Below are 12,201 nucleotides of genomic sequence, written 5' to 3' on the forward strand. Positions count from 1 at the left end.
CCGTAATGTAGTATACGTGTCCCTACCGGGTAGTGCAGGTAAAGGGTGCCTTTTTAATTTTCTCAACTCCTTTCACAGGGCATAGAATGTTTAATGGCACGTTGCGCTTCCAAAGTGCCCGTCAATCCAGTGTTGTTAAACTAGACTTCTACAGAGAAGGGTGTTTAGGCACATAAAGATACCTTATTTGCCCAGGATCACACACCCTTTCCAAGCGGGAGAGCTGGAACTAGAGCTCACGTTGTTCAGTACTGCGGTCGGTGGACAACTCTTTTCAACAATACAGCCGCACTTGGCGGAGTACGTTCTAGTGTGTGTATCTGCCCTACCCCTCTTGGAGGACTGAGGGGGCCCCAGTCTGCCAGGGCCGACTTTAGCATTGGTGGCGCCCTGTGCGACAATTTTTGTTGCCGCCCCTTCAATGACCACCTCTGCCACGGATTCCCTCACTACCACCGTTTGACATTCACCCCTCAAGTCTCCATAACCACTGTCTCTTAGATTAATTTAGCTTTATAACGTCACTCATACCAGTTTAACATTTCAGAACACTTTGCGTCACACACGGATTGCACAGAGACAATCAATCATCAGTGCGTAAATCAGTATATAGGAAATGGTACATAAGACAGAGGCCTACTAGAAGTAGGAGTCACATTTCATCCATACTGGTGGCAGTATAGTTTAGGAGTCCTTGGACTGGAAAAGAACACATTCTGAATTTAAAATGTAACACCATTGTTAGGGGTTTTCTTTAATAATAATATTTTACACAGTTTATTTACTTCAATGTCAATCTTGTACACGTCCAAACAGACCTCCTGCATTGTTGCAGACCGGACTGACCCTTGAGTGGAATTCTTTGTGAAATAATTTCCTTGGCAGTGAAACGGCTGCTCCTGCATCACAATTGAAAATATCACAACCCCTGCAATGATGTCGTGCGGATGAGGTTCTTACACCACGAGTTGGTTGCCTCCTTATCCCCTCCCTGTCCTGAGGAAGACTCGCAGGCCAAGGCTCAACCGTTCTATGTGCCACAAGTCAAGTCGAAACATCAACAGTATATACCCTTTTACTTGCCCCCCACCAACACTTATCCATTACGTGCCTCATATAACAATCTGTGATTGTGAAAATGATGTAAATAGATTGTGTAAAATATTATGGGCCAGGCCTACCAGATTGATATGTTGAATCAATCCCACTTTGAACTTTCCTATTTTCCTTCATTTCACTCTGGGATTACCTTCCCGCCCACCAACCTTTGAGCACCCTCTACTTTGCACGTTCCCTTTGGAGCAACGTTTTATGAGGTTATTGCATAAATTTGAAAAGATTTACTAAGAGGAATAAATTGATTTTGTTTCATACTCTAAACAGTTGCTGCACATCTTTTGTTTTTTGTTGGTTTCTCTGTAAAACTACGGTTCTCTCCAAGAGCGTGGTATTTATTTACCTCTGAATTCATGGAAATTGTAATTGATTTTACTCCAATCCAATTAATGATTGGTTTGAGGACCATTGTTTTTCTATGCCGAACTGTACCCAGGTCCACAAACTTGTATTGGGATAACCCCTTACCTGCAATGGAGACAATGTACACAGCATCAGGTGCTTTTAAAACGATGAACATGGCGCTCCCACCCCAAGTCAGTGCCCAGTGCGGTGGCACCGATCGCACCACCCTAGAGCCGGCCCTGCAGTCCAGCGAATAGGGGGGCACGAAGACGCTGGCACTTCACAGCCCAGTGATCTCTGCACTGATGATCAGTGCCTACCCTGAGCCAGAGTTTACCGTCTCCGAATTTTCTCAGTGACCAACACAACAAACCCCAACTGAGCATAACAAACTCCAGAGCCATGGACTCAACCACTCCTCGTTGTGGTAAACCAGAGCACTGTGCCCAGGCGGCATCTAATCTTTCTGCATTTTTCAAATGGAGCCAACTCGAGGCCTTTTACGCACAGAGGCTAGATCATAGTTTTTTGGAAACACAGCCAGCCAGCTGAAACGTGGACCTCGCTGGGGCGTGGACTATGGGGGTTGTAAAAGGGTGGACAGTGACGGAGTTACAGGACTTAATGGGACGTAGCTCAGCGCCGCCTGCACCAGCTACACAGGGCAGCTTGGTCTGTGCTTGCGCGCAGGCGGGCGGTTTATATTGTCACTCGTGGGCTGGTGTGCAAGGCACAGATGCCGACAGAACCCCGTTGCTGTCCCTCGCACAGCCCCACTCTCCTGTAGGGTGTGTGGATACTGTCGGCCCCACTCTATTTAGTCAAAGTAGTGTTTGTTACTGGAGTATTTGAATGGCTCGGGTTTCAATTCACCTGTATCAAACAAATATGTGTTGTCCTTTAAAGGGTGACTGACTTCTCCTAAAAGTACAAGGGCCTCTATGCCGCAGAGCAGGCCCGTCTCACCCACGGTGCCCACCGAGCCCACAGCGCGCGTGCTGCTTGCGCTGAACTAAAATGAGTGCTGTATATCTTGTGGGTTCGCCCGGGATCGTCACTGCCAGTCTATTGCTATTATGCCGCCCTCCGAATGCACCACGAAGCGCCATGGCTGAATGCACCCCCCTTTCATCCAAACCCGAATCTGAAGTAATTAGTGTCGGCATAAATGAAGGGGGATGACTGAAAGGCTCTGAATGATCAAATGATCTGTACATTGTTGAATGGACTGTCGAAAACCAGCTGCTGGCTTTTCCAACAAAGGCGACGCTTGCCATTCTTCACCTTGTGCTGGAAACAAAGGCAGCGCTCGCCATTCTTCACCTTCTGCTGGAGCCTGGAGTTAAGTGCCATTAACAAGTTAAACGTGGGCATACTGGAACACATAAAAATAAAGCAAAGGCAGCCGCTTGTTTACTTTCACATTGTGCTTTCACTTTCAGTAAAAGCGCAATGCGAAAGTAAACACGCGGCTGACTTTGCCAGAGCGGAATGCAAACAAAAAAGTGCGTAGGGAGTAATAAAGATGAGTGTCACGCCGCTGGTGAAAGATCAAATCCCGGTGGCGTTGCCAAAAGGAGACAAGGCGGCAACATGGAGGGACTAAGAAGCCTCCTTTACAATGAGAAGCCTACGTTTTGCATGCTACATGAAAAGAACCAATTAGAAAGATGGGCGGGGCTTCAACTCCGCCTCCGATAGCTTCGGAATCTGAATTGATTCCGAGAACCTCTCAAATGCCGAGAGCAGCGCATGCGCTACTTTCGAACCAATTAGAAAGATGGGCTGGGCTTCAACTCCGCCTCCGATAGCTTCGGAATCTGAATTGATTCCAAGAACCTCTCAAATGCCGAGAGCAGCGCATGCGCTACTTTCGACAGCCGAGACCTAAAAAGTGAAAAGGGTGTGTGTGAGCGCCAGCTCTTTTTAGGTCTCGCCTGTCGATGCGCATGCGCATCGAGCAAGCGAGACTATGGGGGCTTATCCACTCTTTGTCCAACTTGCAGGGAATCGTGGCGATTCCTTGCAGTGCCCGTGACTTTTAAGCTCAATGTGCATGCGCATTGAGCTTAAAAGCGCGTGCACATGCCCCCAGCCGTATTTTCCCTCAAGGCGCACTCCTCCCACACCCCCGCTCCGCCCCCCCCCCTGCCCGCCGTGTCGCATTTCTCCTCCCCCTCCCCTTCCCCTTCTCTGCCTTCGCTGTGCCTACCCTACTCTCCTCCCCCCTCCTCCTCCTCCTACTCTCCTCCCCACTCTCTCTCCCAGCACTCTTCTACAGTCTTTCCGCTGCAACCTTCCATCGAATCTCTTCCTCCTACTGCTCCCAATACTACCTTAACTGTTCTTCTCTTCACTCCTAACACCGTCCTTCTTATGTTCGTAAACCACCCGCTCCTCAGGTTGCCCCGTCCGCCTTGATCTCGGAGCAGATCCTTCTCCTTCCCTCCCCCGATTATGTTTCTCCTTCGTGTCGCTTTGAGATGTGTGACTACATTTGTTTCCCTTCACTAGATGTCCAACTTGCCTAAGTGGCCGTGATGGGGCGGTTTCTGCTTTGCTAATAAGATTAAATTGCTTCTAATCGTGCGTTTGAGTCTTGCAGTTTCACCTTGGCAGCATCCAGCACTCCGCTGCTAAACAAGCGCTGCCCCTGCAGTTCAAGGTTTCTCGCTGCCCTCCCAGCCCCGAGTGCGTCTGCATGAAGCTACTTCATTGTAGATATCACCTATTCAGTGCGTATGATGGGCCTCAGCGAGAGCAGCACCCCACCGAGAAACCCCCATTTTACATGTCTGAAAGCATCCGCTTCCACGACAATATGTACATTTAATGCCACTGCATAACAGGCTGAATTATATGCTGCGCACTGCCAGTCCAGATCGGCTATGCTCTTAAGGCATTACCGCAGATTCCCTTTCAGTCGTGCATTATTATTATGCCATCACGTTGAAGAGACCCCTTGAATATCTAACTTTCCACTACAGGGGATGCAAAGGCGCGCTCCTGCTATGCAATTCAGACCAGACGACACGTGAAATTCATGATTGCCTGTCGTAGCGTTCTTAGCTCTGTTGGTAAGAGGGAGAGAGGTCAAACGGATCTTTGTTTAAACCACCAACTTCACTACAGGTTTAATTGTTTAGATTATTTCAAACGTAGGATTTAACTCCTTTCTAGAAGAAAAAACGCGGCCAGCATTTACACAAAAAGATGTGTGCAAGGCCAGCTGATGTATGAATTAAAGTAGGTCAATAAAAGATTGCTCCCTACAACTATTTGGGATAAATAAAATACGAGGAATGGAGTATATGACGTGTACCACCAGAACACCCATCTCAGTAACACTGGCGAGGACATTTAGTGCAAGCGCACTTTCTTTACCTTAGACTATTTCACCCCCCACCACCCCCACCACCACCACCACCACATTGTCATTCACTCTGCAATGTAGTGCTTAAAACCCTGACGCATCAATCCGCCCTTCCAGAAAAGCCTACTTCCACAGCCAAGTTATACCACAACAGTACACCGGCCTCATGAAGCGGGACCTGTGGAGGGGAACTGACTGGTAGCAGTGGCGTCTATGTGTGGTAAACTTAAAAAAGTGGTACCTGGATCAATATGGTCATTTTGTTAAAGGTATATATTTTGCAATCTTTGCGGCATCAAAGGCTTTCACGGCCGGCCGGCCGGCCATGCTTTCAGTTTCACGACCGGCCGGCCGTGTGAAGTACATTTCAAAGCCCGCTCTCCCTGCTCCGCCCCCTGCTCCGGAGACGCATTTCTCCTCCCTCCTCCCCCCTCCTGGGTCAGGTTACCCTGCTTTCTCTTTTGCTTTTTTTTCACCCGGTGACATTGTTGCCTTTAGCCCTTCCCTCACCTCCTCAAGCCGTTACTCGTTGCCTCTTACTCTCTCTCTCACACATGCACACTCTTTTCCCCTCTCTCTCGTCCCTCACTTTATGCCTCTCTCCCTCCTTCTCGTTTTGTCTCTCTAAATCTCTCCTCTGTTCTCTCTCTCATCTACTTCTTCTCTGTTCACCTCTCTCCTTGCCGTCTCCTTTGTCTCACACTCTAATATCCTTCACGATAAAGTCTCCTATGCCAGATGCACTTCTCTTTCCCCTTCAGACTGCAAGGGCTCTTTCCCAACACCCCACCCCCACACCTTTACCCCCCACCCTCACCTGTCTTAACTCACTCTCTATTTGATCTTCTTCCTCGTACTCATACACTCGCGTTCAGGAGTCTCGCCTTCTCTACACCGCGGAGCTTTCTGTGTCAGTCCAGCCGCTTCTTTCTGTCTTCATTTACTGTCTCCTGCACAAAACGGCTTTCCTCTCATTGGCATTGCTTTTCTGCTCTTTTCAACCTTGGTGGTGCTAATAACTAAGATGGTTGGGGAGAGGGGGTGCGTGAGGAGCACGGCATGCATTTTTTCCCCTTTGAGAGCAAAACCTCTGTGCTGACACTGTGTATGCAACGCATGTTATTTCTAAAGACATTATCAGCCGTAAGCTAACGAATGCCAGCGTAAAGTAAACACCTCCCTTGTGTGTTCTGTTCACAGTAATCTCTGTTGTATTGATGTAAATATTTAAATAATGGAGAGGGAAGGAAGTCCTAGCCCTACCCCCCAACCACCCCTCCCCCCGCCCCACCCCGAAGAGCATTTCTAGACTCAGCCCGCCTAACACTAATGCGCCTTTAATTAATCCAACTCAGTTGTAAATTATATAAAATCTACTTCAAATCCTGCCCAAATCGCACTATTTGCATATTTATTGCCTAATGGGGGTAGAAACTCTAGTTATAGTGAGTGAATGGTAAAACAAAAATGCATGATTGACCTAATACTGGCGGGCATTTTACTCTCAATAGGTAGGATATTTTACATTATACACCACTACCTGTAAACAAATGTGACAGAAAGGTAAAATAAAGTCACGTTCCAATTAGGAAAAACATTAGCTGTGTGCAGCCAAAAATCAGTGTTGGCAGGACCTAGGTCACATACTTAAATCTTAGGCTGAACATGTCATCAAGACTCTGTTTTCCCAGTTATGGGCTTTTTTTTACCAGTACTAACGTTCAGATGTATTAGTGCAACCGGCTTACTAGTATCAAATCCCAAGAGTGGAAAAAGTGTTCGGGTGACAAGGAGTCACAAAGGAGCTACTCTGCTATAAAACTCACCCACCCTCACCCTCACTCACCCTCAACCCCTCACTCACCCTCACTCACCCTCAACACCTCACAATGACTCACACTCACCCTCACACACCCTCACCCTCACACACCGTCACACACCCTCTGCATAACAACACCTCTCACACCCTCACTCACCCTCACACACACTCACACTCATGCAACGTCACACACCCGAAGCCTCACACCCCCTCACTCACACTCACACCCCCTAACCCACACACCGCCTAACGCTCACACCCCCTAACGCTCACACCCCCTAACGCTCACACCCCCTAACGCTCACACCCCCTAACGCTCACACTCCCTAACGCTCACACTCCCTAACCTTCACCCCCTAACCTTCACCCCCTCACTCTCACCCCACACCCTCACCCCCTCACTCTCACCCCACACCCTCCCCCCTCACCCTCACCCCTCACCCTCACCCCTCACCCCCTCACCCTCACCCCCTCACCCTCACCCCCTCACCCTCCACCCTCACTCACCCTCAACCCCTCACCCTCACACCCTCAACCCTTCGCCCTCAACCTCTCACTCACCCTCACTCACCCTCAACACCTCAGCCTCACCCTCACTCACCCTCACCCTCACTCACCCTCAACCCCTCACACTCACTCACCCTCACCCTCACTCACCCTCAACTCCTCACCCTCACCCTCACTCACCCTCACCCACACTCACCCTCCCTCAACCCCTCACCCTCACTCACCCTCAACCCCTCACCCTCACCCTCAAACCTTCACCCTCAACCCCTCACTCACCCTCACTCTCACTCACCCTCACTCTCACTCACCCTCACTCAGCCTCAACTACTCTCACTCACCCTCAACCCCTCACCCTAACTCACCCTCACCCTCACTCACCCTCAACACCTCACTCACCTTCACCCTCACTCACCCTCAACACCTCACCCTCACTCACCCTCACTCACCCTCACTCACCCTCACTCACTCTCACTCATCCTCAACCCCTCACCCTCACTCACCCTCACTCACCCTCAACCCCTCACTCACCCTCACCCACCCTCACCCTCACCCTCACTCACCCTCACTCACCCTCAACCCCTCACTCACCCTCACCCACCCTCACCCTCACCCTCACTCACCCTCAACCCCTCACCCTCACACAGTGCAATAGGTCTCAGACCATTTCAGTTAGAGCTTTAAGAAATGTTTATGGCTTTTTTTATTTGTAATTCTTTAGCATTGGCTACAGGAAACAAAAATGCTAAACATTTACAAAAAAAACCCATAAACAATTCTAAAAGCACTAACTCTAATGGTGCGAGACCTATTGCATTTCCAATGCTTGTTATGAGTAAAGTTGAGAGCTTGCAGCAGGCGTGCAACGCCCATTGGGATCAAAGGTCTTTAGACCCCTCCCTCCCCCCCCCCCACCCCACCATTGTGGTGGTCAGCCCGGGCTGAGACAGCTTCCCGGGCACACACACAGCCGCTGCCGAGCACTTCACAGGTCTTTAAAAGACCATTCGCTTGTAAATGAGGCGTGTTGTTTTTTTCACCCCTTCTAGAGCCTCTGCATCTCAATTCTAACTCTTGCTGGAAGAGTCAGCCCCCCCTCTGAAATTTTTCCACCTATGGAATTAAGGTGCCTGGTGACAGGGCACTGGCAACGTGTGTGTGCATTTAAAGGAAAAGCGCCCAAAAACAATGCGCTGTGAAAGCTAACCAGTGCACAGTGAAATAGTTTTGCGTCACTGAATGTTTTGATGTGGAATTAAGGTGCCTGGTGACGGGGCACTGGCAACGTGTGTGTGCGCATTTAAGGAAAAGTGCCCGAAAACAAAGCGCCACGAAAGCTAACCAGTGCACAGTGAAATAATATTGCTGCACCAAGTGTTTTGATGTGGAATTAAGGTGCCTGGTGACTGGGTGCATTTAAAGGAAAAGCACCCGAAAACAAAGCGCCGTGAAAGCTAACCAATGCACAGTGAAATAATATCGCAGCTCCGAGTTTTTGATGTGGAATTAAGGCGCCTAGTGACAGGCGCATTTAATGGAAAAGCGCCCAAAAAGAAAGAGCTGTGAAAGCTAACCAGTGCACAGTGAAATAGTTTTGTGGCACCATGGGCTTTGATGTGGAATTAGGGTGCCTGGTGACAGGGCACTGGCAACATGTGTGCGCGCATTTAAAGGAAAAGCGCCCGAAAACAAAGTGCCGTGAAATCTAAGCAGTGCCCAATGAAATAATTAACGGTACAGAGTGTTTTGATGTGCAATTAAGGTGCCTGGGGACGGGGTACTGGCAACATGTGCGTGCGCATTTAAAGGAAAAGTGCCCAAAAACAAAGCGCAGTGAAAGCTAACCAGTGCACAGTGAAATAATTTCGCAGCACAAGTTTTTTTATGTTGAATTAAGGTGCCTGGTGACGGGGCACTGGCAACATGTGTGTGCGTATTTAAAGGAAAATAGTGCAAAGAGAAAGCGCCATGAAAGCTAACCAGTGCACAGTGAAATAATTAAAGGCACTGAGTGTTTTGATGTGTAATTAAAGTGTCTGGGGATGGGGCACTGGCTGGCACAGCAGTGAAATATGCGGTTTTATATGTAAAAGTAGCTGTTAATTGTGCGAGCCACAGCTTTCTGTGCTTGAAAAGCTTACAGCAAGCGAAACGGCTAGTTGAAGCTGCCCCCGATAACAAACCCATGTGATGGCTTAAAAAGTGGAGCAAGTTCATAATAAACCTACTGTGTCATGCTGCCGGTAAGAGATCCAATCCCGCTAGGCAAGGCTAAAAGGAGACAGGGTGGCAACAATGACGGATTGACATGCCTTCGGTGCAATCATTGCACTGCCTTTGGCATAATTTGTGACACCAAACAACGCGCACGAATGAAAGCTGAAGGTGGAGATGGGACACAGCTTCGGAATCCATGTTGATTCCAAGAAGCCCCTGCATGGCAGAGCTGTGCATAAGCTGCTTTCGCCAGGCTGCGACCTAAAAAACAGCGTGTTGCGCGGGCACCATTAAAACAAATAATACTGCTGATCACCAGGCGTGTGCTTACAATGCCTGCCCAACTGTTATCACTTTACACGCTGCCGGTTCACTCCCCACTGGCAAGTTTATCTATGGCTCCCCCACAGCTCGCACAGAGACACACGCACAGTAGAATTGAGTCTCACACTCCAGGTAATGGTTTATCTTGAAACTCACTGCCGGTACAATCTTCAGTTCCTGCCACTGCACTCCTAAAATACTATATAAATGAGCTCACACACTGTTGACTCAGGTTACAGGTCAGGATCAATCTGTAAACATCAACTGGTCCACGCACTTATACTTCCCTTGACCATAGGCTGAGTGTTCAACTGTGTGTAATTAAGTGGACCACCCTCTCAGTCTGTAGACCGTCTGATGAATTAACACACTGGTGGGGTTCAGGTCTACTTTCCTCTTCATGTGTCGCTTTTCTTCTCAATTCTTCAATCTCTTTTCTCCTTGTTTTATTCCAATAGATTCACTTCCTCTTCAATCTCCTTTCATGTGTAGGTAAGTTTCCAACTAGTCGCCAGTGTTGCTTATAAAGGTAACTCCTTGGTAGGCAGGACACGTAGGTTATATGATGTAGGTTTATGGAAGAAATAACATTTTAGTCCCAGGTTATAAGGTGAATGTATATGCCTCACTAGGAGCAGCATCCTACTGCTCAGCCCACTCTCTCCAACTGACACTCTCCCAGGCCAGGCACTCATCAACATTCTATGACATCACACACAGTGGCTGAGCAGCAGGTAAGAGGGAAACTAGACATAGAATGCATTACACCTAAATCAGGATATAACATATTTACCTTCAGGTTTTGATGACTAATTATCAGCCCTTTGGTGAACAATAAAATAATCAGTTGGCTGCAGCCAGACATCTTTAGCATATTTTATTAATTCAATGTATTTGTTCCCTAACAGACATCACACACTTGCTTATGCTACTTCTTCAAAGACGGTATACTTATTTGGGGTTGAGAAACAGCAACAAAGAAGTAATGGGGACATGCATGGCAGATTCATGGCACTACCTATGCAGTTGCCAGGTAATATATTGTCATACTGTATGATTGCACTCTCATTTATCTGTGTAAGTTACTTCAACAAAGATCACAATTTTTTTGTAAATAGGCATATAATCTTAAGGTTGCTTGTTATTAATTCAACCAGTTATTTTGCGAAATTATTAAAGCCTGCTTGGCTAACCTGTGCCTTGTCCACTCTTTCACTTACACTGCCTGCTGAGAAAGATCTGCCAGTCTTAAGCGAAGTCCTGGTTGGCAGAGTAGCACAACTTACATTCTGTCTAAGATGGAGTGCCCAGTACCATGGTGATGAAAACCTTAAGCCGTGAATAGTTCCTTTCAAGGGGGCTGTTTGCCTTTTGAGCTGAAATTCATCATCCGAGAAGGCAGTAGTGTGTCTACACTGAAGGAGATACAGGAAAGCAGCTACTGCCAAGGACTTGAGGTGCTCACTGTACCAGCTGAACAACCTTCTGAAGAGCATGAAAAGACACAGACGATGTGGAATAGAGAACTAGGTGACAGAAAAGACATGGACATGCATCTGTGAGGAGAGAAGGATTAGGCATAAAACAGCTGAAGGTAAATGGTATGAGGCAAGTCAAAGGATACAGCTACTGCTTTTTGGATGATGCGCGTCAGGGCTTAAATAATGGTAGAATAAGAGGTATTTACAGAATTCATGAGATGGTCCTCCGCTGGTTCCCCGCCTTCCTCCACAACCAGTCGCAAAGGATAAAAATCAAAAACTTTACCTTCGACCTTCACCCCGTCAGCAGGGGTGTGCCCCAAGGTTCAGTGCTCTCACCTCAACTGTTCAACATATACATGGAATCCCTCACCACCATACTTAAAAATGCTAATATCCCCATCCACCTATATGCTGCTGACACCCAGATCTATCTGAAAACCTCCTCCCCAGACGACATCCTCAGACTAACACCCTAAAAGAAATTCAACACTGGCTGTCCCAAAATCACCTTAAACTCAACCAGGACAAAACGGAGATCCTCTCATCTCCAACAAAGAAGAGAACCCACAATTTTCAGAATGGCTTAAAGCTTTGGATGCTCTAAACGGCAATCTCACCATGGCTTACTTCGTAAAATCACTAGGAATCACCCTGGACTCTAAACTGGACATAACCAACATTAAAAACTCTGCAAAGACTGCCTTCCTCAACCTGAAGCTTCTCTACAAAATTAAACCATTCATCCCTACCAAAGACCTCAAACAAGCCCCCAAGCACTGGTGCTATCCAGTCTCAACTATAGTAAAGCAACCTTAACCGGCACTGCAAAAACTCACCTAGCTCCCCTCAAAACAACCCTCAACGCAGCAGCCAGATTGGTCACCAGAATCAGGAAATACGACCACATTTCTCCAGCACTAAGAGTACTAGAATGGCTCCAAGTTGATCAGCGGGCTTACTTCAAAACGGCTTGCCTCACTCACAAAGCCCTGCACACATGAAAACCGGACTATCTGGCT

The 12,201-nt window shown here is 47.9% G+C and overlaps 1 protein-coding gene across 1 annotated transcript in view; it reads left to right on the forward strand.

The window, feature by feature from the left end:
- LOC147727569 (E3 ISG15--protein ligase HERC5-like) overlaps positions 1–12,201 on the forward strand; it is a 479,269-nt gene that overhangs the window by 108,632 nt on the left and 358,436 nt on the right. The window contains exon 7 of the mRNA XM_086963137.1: positions 10,607–10,731. Within this exon, the coding sequence (XP_086819263.1) occupies positions 10,607–10,731 (125 nt within the window). The remainder of the gene's footprint in view (positions 1–10,606; positions 10,732–12,201) is intronic.

The sequence above is a fragment of the Lissotriton vulgaris genome, chromosome 3_1, assembly GCF_964263255.1.
Source record: "Lissotriton vulgaris chromosome 3_1, aLisVul1.2, whole genome shotgun sequence".
NCBI classification, from domain to species: domain Eukaryota; kingdom Metazoa; phylum Chordata; class Amphibia; order Caudata; family Salamandridae; genus Lissotriton; species Lissotriton vulgaris.